General features: G+C 32.9%; 1 protein-coding gene across 3 annotated transcripts; it reads right to left on the reverse strand.

The window, feature by feature from the left end:
• Positions 1-760: 760 nt before the first annotated feature.
• On the reverse strand, positions 761-12697 carry LOC123534852 (uncharacterized). Of its 3 annotated transcripts, none has more exons than XM_045317303.2 (6): positions 12467-12695; positions 10418-10634; positions 9409-9557; positions 6579-6723; positions 3567-3733; positions 761-3113 (listed from the first exon to the last, which is right to left on the reverse strand). In XM_045317303.2, exons 1-5 carry the CDS (start codon positions 12477-12479, stop codon positions 3586-3588), a joined length of 672 nt encoding a protein of 223 aa, XP_045173238.2. In that variant the 5' UTR covers positions 12480-12695; the 3' UTR covers positions 761-3113; positions 3567-3585. The 3 variants fall into 3 exon arrangements, with proteins under 3 accessions (XP_045173238.2, XP_045173237.2, XP_053376144.1); XM_045317302.2 differs by having other exon boundaries at positions 3567-3738; positions 12467-12693; XM_053520169.1 differs by lacking the exons at positions 761-3113; positions 3567-3733 and adding an exon at positions 4125-4438 and having other exon boundaries at positions 12467-12697.
• Positions 12698-13526: the final 829 nt, after the last annotated feature.

The raw sequence follows: 13526 nt of genomic DNA on the forward strand, positions 1-13526 counted from the left end.
CTGACTTTTACAGTAATTATGCAAGAGTTTTCGTGCCTAGAGGTACATGGTTTGCATTAGATAATACATGTACATAGACACCTAAACCTACTGAATAAAGTTTAAGCGAAGATGTCTCCTTTTTTCCAGATAATTTACCCAGGATCTTTTTTTTAGCTCAAATAAGTCTTTTTCAGAAAACGATATCTTTAATATTTTTTTCAGACTGCGTACTGTAGTTAGCAACACATATCTAAAAAAGATAGTGCCTACTTGAAGTTTGTATTTTAGTTCCAATGTTTTATCTATACACCTCTATATTACCATAGTGCATAGGTGCTTTGTAATTTCGATTGCCTTGACCACATATATAACATTTATTTGTATAATATGATAGAATTTGTGTTGCCTAAGATAACCAAAGTACATTTGTACAAGATTGCACATGACCATATGAAATACAGTTATTTTCAAGTATTTTAAACTATTTATTATGCGCTAAACATATCATGGCACTAATGCAGATTTTCTTATGGAACGGCCCATGTATTTTGTAGCTACAGGTTTATGACTTTTGTTTAATAAAAGTAACAAAATACACCTTGGGCGTTTTAAATACTTAGAATGCTTTCATGGTTTCTAAATTTTACTTTAAAAATGTGTCATTTATGGCACATGGATTGTAATTTTTAACCAAAATCTACAATCTTTTATTATAAAGTTTAACCGTATATTTGTAAAATTTACAATATATTTGACTTGCAAATACAATCAATTGACCAATTGTACGTTTTTATTGAGTTTCATAGTTGCAAACAGGATTTTGTCATAATAAGAATATAGCAGTTTCCTTTATTTATAAATAATAATTATTTATAACCCATATGCAAAACGTAACGGACAAATGAAAAATCTCTCTTCTTTTCCTTTTAATCGTATATCATACTACATTTATTTCACTAAAATATGATCAAATTGAATCAAATTGAAACTAGTTATTCTCACCAACAATGTGCTACTATTACCCTGACAAACTCCACACATACCAAAGTTCGCGTTTCCTGTTGACTGACATCTCTCGGGCCATTAACGTCATTGTAAATTTCCGGAATAAGATTTATACTTTCACCCAATGTTGCCAAATACATATCTCGCTACTTATAATGATCACTACATGTAAGCGTAATCAATCCAATCATTTTAAATGCAACTGTTATAATGTCAAAATGTTCAACCTATTCCCAGAACGTCATTTACCTGTTAGAAAAGCGTTTCTATTAACAAAACCTAGGAATGCATGATGTGTCTTTATTTGTATCAATATATCCGCTAATATTGTATTCAAATGTCTACCTATAATCAATCCTCAATAAATATCTTTGTAGCCGAAATGTCATTTAAATGTAAATAGTTACTGTTAAAGTTACAGGTCGACAAAAGAAATGATGAATTTTCTGCTATGTAAAATATTCTAGTAACAGTCTGAGCGTTAACAGCTGGGGATTGACAACGGCTCTTGATTGGTCTAAATTGACCAATTTATATAATAAATCTAGTACTAGTATCTGATGCTCGAAAATTTAGTGTTACACACGGCGATTGGGGCTAAAATGTTTGCATCTCGATAAGCCAAGTAGTCTAACGGAGACATCGATCTGTGGCAATAAATAAATTTGCGACAAAATTAATGTCGATATTTGTCAAACTTGTGTTGCTCTCTTCTTTACAAATCGCCATATCCACCTGACACAGCTATAGAGTCCTAACTTTTAACGGGACAACCCGAAGACTGACTGTTCTTATCTAATTTCCTGAAACACACTTTCAGTTTCCCCGTACTTGGATTCAGTGTTGTTATATTTTCTGGTCCTTTGGGATCTTGGAGTCCTTTTATCATATTTGTAATAGAGTTCCGCTTAAGCCGGTGCTAGGGGACGTGAGAGGTGTTGCACATTTCATTACTTCTCATTAACAGACCCAATCAAACAGAGTCTGCCATTACTCTTATTGGTTGCATTCTATGCTTCCAAAGGATTTTTTTACAGATTTTATTGTATAGGACACAATTTTATTTATAAGTCAAGTCGTAAAATTGAAACACCGACCTGTGGCAATAATGGACATTGGCAACAAATTAATGCCGATATCTGCTTTCCGATGGTGTTAGATCATTGCTTTTAACAATACGTAAATGCTGTTTTGCTCCTTCATATATTATATTTCTATGCAAACATTTATGATTAAAAGTGAATGCAAAAGTTTGCCTGTGTGTGAAATAAGGGATCAACACATGCTACAGTATAACTATTTCAAATCAGTCTCTTGCTATATGGGAAAACTTGGTCGAACCCAGAGCCAGACTTCTTTCGTTTTCACCTTGTACTCTGTTATTGTAATCAGATGCAAATGTTGATTGATTTAGTGAGAAATTTTATGATTTCTTTCAAGAAGAACATTTGAGCTACAGTAATCGACAGTAATGCAGAGCAGCTTAGAGCACAGTTTAACTATTATGTTTCGCCTAAAAGGTGACCAGTCTAGTGCACATTGCGTATCGGTAGATTGTTAGGCCCACTAACAACTTAAGATATACCAAGTATCATAATTTGAAAACTTAAATTATCGTTAGACATGATTGCAAACGCTAGGCAGGGTATAGTTAATGAGCAGAACTTCTACAGTTTCCAACTAAAATTTAAGGAAAATTCACAAAGGCAATTCAAGGAAGTTTGATAACGATTAAAATGCTGTCTCGGTGTAAATCTTAACGAAATCATTTTATCTCGAAAAAGTGACATTTTCATGAAAAAGAACTGTTTGCCAAAAGAAACCTGCAGATATTGTCTTTTGTTGGAAATCTACTAGAAGAATTCCACCTTGAAAATCTCTATCACAACATCCGACACTGTAAAATTATTACAAACAAAACCGTCTGAGATTTTTTTTAACAAACTTGTTTGTCTGTACATATCATCATAGTATTGTACTATGTACATTCAACGCCCATTTGAACATCTGAACTGTTCTACAATTAAACAGAGGAAATAACTATAGTTTTTTTTTTTTTCATTATCTCCTTCGACAGTTAGTATAAGTTGTAGGTGTCTCTAGTCGCTTTGTCCAGTCTTCAGGGCCTGCAAGAAACACACTGTAATTATAAAAACTGCCAGTTTGTTACAACACACTTTAACACCTGAAGATATTTTGAAAAAAAAGAAAAATAATGAAAAGTTCCTATTATTACATTTAAAAACATCATCGGGTATATCTAAATAAAATCATGAAAATCAAGTTAGAGAACGGTTTCAAAACGTATGATACAAGATTAATTCTTAAGTCAATGCTAATATTAGTTAAATAAAGGTAATTGTATAAACAAACTTTGAAATGAAAGTTTCATGACGCAATACCTACATTATGTATTAAAGATATCTATGTGAAATCAGAAGTCATATTGCTTCACAAACTTTAAAAACTCCTTTTGATATTATATCACAAAAATAGCATTCTACTTTAGAAAATCAAGGAATTTGATTCAACATGAGCGTCCTGTTATTGAAAAAATATTGTTGTATCACGATAGCAACCTGTAACTGCATTTTCTCTTCATGCGAAAGGTACGCTCCAAGACCCATTGTGGAGGAAAACTGTAGCCATGTAGTCAGGAGCATGTCTGTCCAGGAACTTCCACATTCTTGATATGAAGTTGGTATTATTGAAAATTTGTTCTTCGTACATTGGAACATATCTGAAACTGCCCTTCAAAAGATATTTAAGATTTGTATCTCAGAAAAGTTAAGTATAATGCGTGACAGGATTTAGTTTTAGTTAAGGTATAAAGAGGATGTTAATAAAAGTGTAAAACATTAGAAACAAAATCATTACACTTGATTTACTGTTTGAACTACCTTTTTAACAAGATTTTTTTCTTCATTTCCCTTGAAACAAATAAAAATACTTTTCTTGTTTTATAAAATCATAAAAAAGAATCAAATGGTGGACATAGGAGCACTTTGTCAATTAAAAGAAACATATTTTTGCTGAGTCAAAATTTAGCAAATTTTAAATATTTCATATTCGCGAAAATGTCTGTTTTTTTGTTTTTTTTTTTTGTTTTTTTTTTTTTGGTTGTTTTTTTTTTATTATTATTTTAAGATACTGTTACAACAAATACAACTGCATTTTTGATGAGGACTGTCTAAAGGATATACCAAGATACTGTTTGTGCGTTCGGATTGAGCGGTGGCACAGTGCGCAAATTTATACTGCTGCTTAAGTACATTAACACGTAAAACCCAAGTGACATGATACACCATCCAGTCACATTATACCCAAACCGGGCTGACCAGTCCTAAAATATCCTCTTCATGCTGAGAGCCAAGCAAGGAAGCTACTATCGACGCAATGCATTAGTGTCTTTTTTATGATCCTTTCACGGTGCAAAACAGCAATCAACACACTACAAAAGACAACGCAATGCATGTGTTGATTAGGTAAAAAGCGTGTTGAAAAGATTGTTCCTATCAAAACATTTATGTTTATTTATATTTAAACTGATAGGTAGGTATGCAGTGATATGAATAGTGACGATACATCAACGAAATGAATTATGATAAAAGGTAAGAAATTGCAACATTTTTTTCAAGCAAAATACCAGCAGAATGAAACCGTTTTTAACAAAGCATTTTCGCTAGGCCTTGGATTGTGAAAAAGACTGACTGGGTATATGTTACCATGCACTGTGCCAAAGTTAATGTTCTGATTTGAACCACATTTTTATCAGAAATGACACTGTTTCAAATGAATGCACTTTCCTTTTTTTTCAACTTAACATGTATATTACAAGTCATCAGACTAAATAATTGAACAGTATTTTATTATTGTGCATTTGGTTACGTATATGTCATACCCTAGGCATAGGAAATATAGATCAATATAATTGCACCTTTACTAATCCTACCTGTTCTGTATTACAAAAGTGCTTCTATTGTGACATTTTCATACAAGCAAAAATGTATTATCTGCACTATAAAATACCTGCTGGTATTTCATTTTATTATCGGCTTGTTAAAAGTTTTTTTTACCATAAGTAAGCTAACAAAATCATATGATGCAGGTTTTAGACGGTAAATCAAACGCATGTGAATACATCCTTAATGATTTTGTTGTGCAAAAAGGTATGATATTCTGTCTTAAAACTTTTTTTATTTTTCACTCAATTGTGTAATTGCAAGGGAAGTAAACTAATAGATATGTTGCCCAAGGCAAGTTTTGTCATTATTTGCGGATCACAACTTTAAATTATATATTAAAACTTCTATTATTGATATTAACAAAACTATCATAAATTTCACATTTGTAAACTTATTTTTGGTTACCTGAAAGACTTAGAAATCAATTTCTAGACGTTATTTAATTTATTTCTATATTTCTATATCTGCATACCCCTTGAGGCTTTACTTTATTGATGAGTCATTGTTTATTGACAAAGTTTTGAGACATCATGTAAAAATTAAAGTTCTTTTTATTCTATGGTGTTCCAGAACGTTCTGCCACAATACTGATAAACAGAGTGAAACAATGATTTCTAAAAGTCTGGTATGTTCTTAGTTTTTGCAGAATGTTCTTTTTATTCTTACTGTTACATGGAGATTCTGGAACCTATACATTAGATAGGGAGCTTTTGACGACAGGGCAGACTCTACAGTTAAAGACATTGTTAAAACCTTTCCCGCTTTATAGATAACAAGATATTACCAGTTTGGACATTTAACGGTTGAAGGAATTACATTAACATTGAGGACTTAAAAAAGTTATCTTTGAAGAGAGGATTTATAATATGTGGACATACTTAAAAACAGTTTTTGTTGATTTGTGAATAAGCCGGAATTATTACTCTTTGAATTTTACTTTGACCAGGACTTGAGTTGGACTATTTTTGCACATTAGATCGGACTTTACGGCAATTTGACATTTTTACGGTTTTTGAATTGTTACTTTTATGGATAAAATTTTGTTATTGTTAATAGTTGCTAGTTAATTTCTGTATCACTTTTAATTACTGAAACAAGAAATTGTTACCCTTTGCGATAACAATTTCAAAATATAAAATTTATTTCATAGTCAAATTAACTTACATAATAAATACTTTTAAATAATGTAAGAACGGCTTCATCTCTGTAACTTTCATAATGTTAAAGTATTATTACTTTAAAGTGACTAGCCTCACGTTTAATGTCAAACTATCTTTGATTGTAAAAAACGTTCAAAATACATGAAGTTTTTAAATTTAAATGTTTATCATATTATTTGATTGTTTACAGGTATGAATATAGTCTGTAGTAATTTTTTGTCGGTAACTAAAGGTTTTTTTCTGTCTCGCATTTGTATTACGCAACTAATGCTTATGGGGGCGCTCTTTTGTTCATTTCACAGAATTTTTATACATGCGAATGCAGCCTCAGTTCGCTGTATCGTCTTTTTCTAATTTTTTACTCAAAATGACCAGCAACTGAAATTTACTTTTACAATTTGAAACATTTAAGAATATTCGATGGCGTGTCCCTTCAAAGCCAAACAAATGTATAACATATACACACTGCGGTAGCATCTCAAGCGCCGTTGTCATTGTCATATTAACGTCAAGATGTTGGTAGGTAGCAGACAGCTCTTGTGCACAAGATTCCACCAACACGCTCGATACTGAGAAGCACTCTTTGTTGTAGGTATATCCGTTTTCTAACGCTGAAAGAGAGAGAATACATAAACAGAGAAATTACATTCATAATATAATAACACAAGCACGCTTTATTATTATGTTTTCAATTAATCAAAATATTACTAATCTGCTTCCGGAATAAAAGAGGATCTTCCGGTCTGTCCCTCTTTTTTGCCGCTATATGGAGTTTTTACCGGTGAAAATCACAGCAAAAATTGAAGAAATCGCAGACCACAGCAACAGAAAATCAAAATTTGTTCGTACGTACGAACAAAATTCCAAATAAAATTTACAAATTCTTGTTCATTTCTCACATTTTTAAATGCAATTTGGAATTTTGTTCGTACGTACGAACAAATCCTGGTTGTTCGTACGTATGAACAATAATCCATATCCTGTAATATTTTTCAGTTCTGACATGCTGTTCAAACAGCTCAAATTTGTTCGTACGTCCGAACAAAATTCCAAAATAGCTTTAAAATTTATTTTTCATTTCTCACTATCATTTGTTCGTACGCATGAACAGCCTGGATTTGTTCGTACGTACGAACAAATGAGAGAACTGAAAAAGAATTTATTCTTAAAAAATGCAATTTGGAATTTTGTTCGTACGTACGAACAAATCCTGTCCATATTATTTTTCAATTCTGATATTCTGCTCAAACAGCCCAGATTTGTTCGGACGTACGAACAAAATTCCAAACTGCTTTAAAAATTCTTTTTCATTTCTCACTATCATTTGTTCGTACATACGAACAAATGAGAGAACTGAAAAAGAATTTTTTCTTAAAAAAATGCAACTTGGAATTTTGTTCGTACGTACGAACAAATCCTGTCCATATTATTTTTCAATTCTGATATTCTGTTCGACAAGAATTTTTTCTTTAAAAAATGCAATTTGGAATTTTGTTCGTACGTACGAACAAATCCTGTCCATATTATTTTTCAATTCTGATATTCTGTTCGAACAGCCCAGATTTGTTCGGACGTACGAACAAAATTCCAAACTGCTTTAAAAATTCTTTTTCATTTCTCAATATCATTTGTTCGTATGTACGAACAGTCTGGATTTGTTCGTACGTACGAACAAATGAGAGAACTGAAAAAGAATTTATTCTTAAAATAATGCAACTTGGAATTTTGTTCGTACATACGAACAAATCTTGTCCATATTTTTTTTCAATTCTGATATTCTGTTCAAACAGCCCAGATTTGTTCGGACGTACGAACAAAATTCCAAGCTGCTTTAAAAATTCTTTTTCATTTCTTACTATCATTTGTTTGTATGTACGAACAGCCGGATTTGTCGTACGTACGAACAAATGAGAGAACAGAAAAAGAATTTATTCTAAAAAAAATGCAATTTGGAATTTGTCTGACGTAGAACAAATCGTCCATATTGTTATCATTTGATATTCGTCGAACAAATCCTGTCCATATTATTTTTTAATTCTGATATTCTGTTTGAACAGCCCAGATTTGTTCGGACGTACGAACAAAATTCCAAACTGCTTTAAAAATTCTTTTTCATTTCCACTATCATTTGTCGTCTGTACGTACGAACAAATGAGAGAACAGAAAAAGAATTATTCTTAAAAAAGCAATTTGGAATTTGTTCGTACGTACGAACAATATACGCCTGTCACAGCAAATTTCTTTACTCTACACCTGTATTGCAATGGAATTTTAATTTGTGGTTGTTAGTAATCATGTAGCATTTGTTTTCTAAGTCCAAAAAAAAACTCTTACAGTTTAGATACCTAAAATAACCTAAATTTGAAAGTAACATCTATGTTGTACCACAGAAAAATGGTCTTGTTTTTTCCCTACGGTCAATTATAAAAAAGTTACAATATAAGTTATTTATAGTAACAACTAAGGAAAGATAATCTTAAAAAAAAAAAATCCAAAAAAAAATTGTAAGTCCACACAAAAATCTTTACCAGGTAGAGATTGGTCAAAATACACCTCATAATTGGATGTAGCATGCATGTAGTCTAATAGAATTAACATTGCTCATGATTATAACAGATGTTAATGGATCACAGAAGAAAATTATATAGAGCATATTTTCGTTTTGCATGTAAAATCAAAATATTCACACTTTTTATTTCCATTTTGTTTATCGTTTGCAAAATAACGTCATGCAAAACGTTATTTAAAACGAGAAATATACTATCGAAAACAAAACGGCGCTGCAATTCTTAATACTCAATGCACAATCGGATCGGCGAATCTTTACCACCCACAACGTGACTAATATTCATCATATCTCAATGATAATACCAAGTATTTCACCAAAAATATAAAATAAACAAAATATATCATCATCATTAATAAGTTCTTTTTACAACTTTCCAAACTGGTAACACCAGTGACCTCAACAGAATTATCCGTGTCCAGTAATACGCACAACTTTGCTCGAAAGTTTTTAATTTATCGTGTTATCTACCAAGCATCTCCTAGCAGTTTTAAGCATTAACGTGGAATTTTGCTTCAAACTTAGATGAGAACATTTTATTATTATTTCTAAATTTACCATGAAAACCGGCATATAAGAAACAGCAGCCTTAGAATGCTCTTTACAAGCCTCACATCTTTTATTATTCGTTTATTATTCATTTATTTTTACAATTTTAAGTGCATTCTAACATGAAAAGTTACTATGAATTATTTTAGAAGGTGAAGAGGAATTAAAAATTCTCATTTACTTGTCAAAAGCCATGTCGACATATCTGTGCCGTCACAAAACATCTGTATTTTCTCATTAACGAGATTCAGGACAGGCAAATATTGTAGTGGACATTCGACAGCTAGTTCTTCGAAGCAGTTAATGTATCTTTCAATTAGAGTCACGTTACTGAAAATAACAAAATATATATATCTATTAATACATTAAAGTTCGCTTTGTAATTTTCCAGTCAATTGTTTGAACTCTTTTACAATATTCCCCCCTCTTAAGAATAACTTGAGATTCAAGGAAGATCATTTTGCCATATAACGAGACTCTACAAATGAAATGTGCTATTTTCAGTGCGATACTGACATAAAGGACAATTCAACATTTTTTGAATTGTCTCCCCTACCAATGAATATATGTTGAGATATCTCACTTTGAACATTCAAATAAAGTCCTACTTTTTATTCTAAATAAACATGGAGATTTTTGTACAAAAATATAGTGTTGGTTATTTGGTAAGTGAAATCATGCCATGTTCTTTAAATTTATTTCATTTTAAGTTGTTATTCATTAACACGAGTCATGAATGCTCTTAATAGATAGCGAACTATGTCAATAGGTTGGTAATATCATATGCATTTTTACAACTTTACAATACATTGAATGTCTCCGGAAAATTTAAAAAAAAAACGTTAACAATCGAGTGTTGAGCGAAATGCTGAAATATTCGAACTGCACAATTATATCTAATCGTGTAATTATGTAATATAAATAAATAGGAAATACTGATCTGGAAATTGTTAGCGTAGATAAATCATCGAAAGTCAGGATATAACAAACCAGAATATTAACCCGTCAACTGCGACATCATTATATAAACATATATCTACTTTATAATTATACGACAATCAAACCCTCTCATCATAATTAAAATGATATCAATTTTAGAAACTCTAGCAAAGGAATAATTAACAAACGTCTGTAATATAGAAATATTGTCTGATATTAAAAGAAAACTCTGACCTTTACCATAATAGTACCTGCATCTTACACTTATTTCTTCAAGAAGTTCTTCTCGTGTGAAAATACCATCATCCATGACGTCATCAGAAATATCAAACAATCCCTCTGGTCTGCAGGACCATTCTTTCATCACATAATCAATATATCTATTACAGTTAAAATGTTCTCCGGGGTAAACTTGTGTTTCAGCAAAGGCAAACTGAACACATATTAGCATCAGAGTCACTGCTGTGTCTGCAATGGTATTAAAATCTACTTTGGAGTCAGAACATCACACGACCATTTTTTGTCAACTAGAAATAATTTACAGGATGCATTTGTAGACGGTTCTAACATTGTTATGGATGAAACAAATACTAAGACATGCAATATACATTTGTTTTTTTTAAAAAAAAAGAAGAAAAATATCTGTACAAAGTTCGTCTAATTTTGATATGTTTAACATGATTAATGATGAGATCCCTCCAATCAAACATAGCACAATATTGGTTCGATATGGTGGCTGATTTCTGCCATCTCGTTCTGGCGTGTTGGCGCGTTTGCAGGGCGCCAGAACGCCAAGACGCCAGGACGACAATTATACGCGCCAAGACGACAAACAAGGCATTTGTCGTTCTGGCGGGGGCGCCAACACGCTAAATTGGGAAGTTGTCGTCCTGGCGTTCTGGCGTCTTAGCGCGTTTGCAGGGCGACAAGACGCCAACACGCCAGGACGACAATTATACGCGCCAAGACGACAAAATCCATATTTGTCGTTTTGGCGCGTTCATTTGTCGTCTTGGCGTGTTGGCGCGTCGGCGTTTGCAGGGCGCCAAGACGCCAACACGCCAGGACGACAATAATATGCGCCAAGACGACAAAATCCATATTTGTCGTTTTGGCGCGTTCATTTGTCGTCTTGGCGTGTTGGCGCGTTGGCGGGGACGCCAAGACGCCAACACGCCAAGACGACAAATGAACGCGCCAAGACGACAAAATCCATATTTGTCGTTTTGGCGCGTTCATTTGTCGTCTTGGCGCGTTGGCGGGGGCGGGGGCGCCAAGACGCCAACACGCCAAGACGACAAATGAACGCGCCAAAACGACAAATATGAATTTTGTCGTCTTGGCGCGTATAATTGTCGTCCTGGCGTGTTGGCGTCTTGGCGCCCTGCAAACGCCAACGCGCCAACACGCCAAGACGACAAATGAACGCGCCAAAACGACAAATATGGATTTTGTCGTCTTGGCGCGTATAATTGTCGTCCTGGCGTGTTGGCGTCTTGGCGCTCTGCAAACGCGCCAACACGCCAGAACGAGATGGCAGAAATCAGCCACCATAGTTCGAGCTGTACATGTCATTAAACTTTACGTTTAAAAGCGATTATAACCGTCATTTCATATACGTATGTGAAGCAATTTTCGTTCAAAAAGGTTAAAGTGATTTCTAATAACTGTGTTTTTTTAAATACTAGTACCGTGCCTAATTGCCCGAGCGTCTTTGAAATATACGGCCATCAGATGGTGTAATAAATTTCGTTTAAAAATACGGTTCTTACTTTGTAATGAATTGTCTTTAAGAATAAAGAAGGAAAGTTCAAATTAAATATGTCTAGATGATGCCAATATTTGATCATTTTCAGATAATGCCATAGGTTAGATGACAAACCTTCTGTGTGGCATTACGGTAGGATCATTCTTGCCAGACCATAGTTGCATGGCATTTGTTATTGTGGTATTTCAAAGTTTTTTCCAGGCGTACAAATTCATATGAGCCGTGCCATGAGAAAATCAACATAGTGGCTTTGCGACATGTTGGTTTTCTCATGTCGTGGCTCATATATAAATTGTTTTAAAATAATACCACCAACTGCGTGTTTTCACGTGGTGCAGTCCGTGGTTCAACAATTTTCTAATAACATGTGTGTGTAAAACAATCATACAAGGTAAATTGTTTGCTGCAACGTCCGAAAACTTTACAAAATATCTCAATTAAATCTATTAAATGTAAATGATCTTGTTTTACTTTTTACGAAAGAAACCACTGCATTATTCATATAAATGAATTTATAAAAGAAAAATATTACCGGCTCTTCCCATGTTGCAGAAACACAAAGATCCAGCCAAACTTTTGTAATATATTTTCTTTTAACGGAATTCCTAATTTTAACTGGAATAAAAATACTTTTTTCAATATGGAATTCAAATGCTTTTTACTTTTAGGTGAAACTTGGCAAACTGAATACTGATATCTAATTCGAATGGTTGCATACATTACAGCTATGTTGTAACGATAAAACACCATCCATTTAGAAAGGGCAAATGTAAAGTGGATGTCATGTGAATTAATCTGTTCATGCGCCGACAGAAAGAAAATGACAAACAATAATGACAATAAATTAAAGGTCAGGACTTAAGTTTTCTCTTCAATGTATTTACAGACATTTCAGATAAAAGAGTTGTAAACGACGACGAATGCTATTATGAGAGACCGTACTGAAAATGAGTCATATCAAAACATTTTTTTGATAAAGATGATTATCTAAAATTTCAGAAAAAAAGCATATCAGCATTTCAAGTCTGAAGATATTTGAAACGGCATATATAATAATCTCATTAAAAGTAAAAAGGCCTGGGTTTTGTATCTAGTGGAGATGTGACAAACCGACATATTTTAATAAAAAGATACTTAAATGTGTGGGTTAGAGCTAAGGCCGTAACGTAGATATGTTTTATTCTGTAGCAAAGTAGTGATTTAGTATAATGGTAAAAGGTGAATAGATGGGTTCACGGAAAATAGAAAATGTATTATTTCAAATGTGATTCGACTTATATTCCCAAAGTTAGGTATGTTACGGAATGTAATCGGGAGACGCTTCCGATACGACAAAATCAAAACACAATCTCTGCCACACCTTTGCAAGATTTGAGAGTACAATATTACACCAAAACTCTGCATTCTCTAGTACAACAAGTATTCTTATGTTTATGAGACTTCAATGTCAGAATAAATACTTTGGTAATATATACAGGATGCCAACTTTGGGAAGGGATTGATAAAAGGAAATAGAATTTGACACTTTCGAAGATTGCTATCTGTTCTTTAAATTTAGTCTTTGTGTAAGTTTTGGTCGTAAACGCTACGTT

The sequence above is a fragment of the Mercenaria mercenaria genome, chromosome 12 (genome assembly GCF_021730395.1).
Source record: "Mercenaria mercenaria strain notata chromosome 12, MADL_Memer_1, whole genome shotgun sequence".
Taxonomy (NCBI): domain Eukaryota; kingdom Metazoa; phylum Mollusca; class Bivalvia; order Venerida; family Veneridae; genus Mercenaria; species Mercenaria mercenaria.

Excerpts from the sequence above, each read along its gene's own strand:
- LOC123534852 (XM_045317302.2), bottom strand. Across the intron at positions 6,724-9,408 it reads GTCGACATGGCTTTTGACAA|CGTTAGAAAACGGATATACC; the intron begins GTAAATGAGAAT and ends TCTCTCTTTCAG. Across the intron at positions 3,114-3,566 it reads AAGAGAAAATGCAGTTACAG|GCCCTGAAGACTGGACAAAG; the intron begins GTTGCTATCGTG and ends TGTTTCTTGCAG.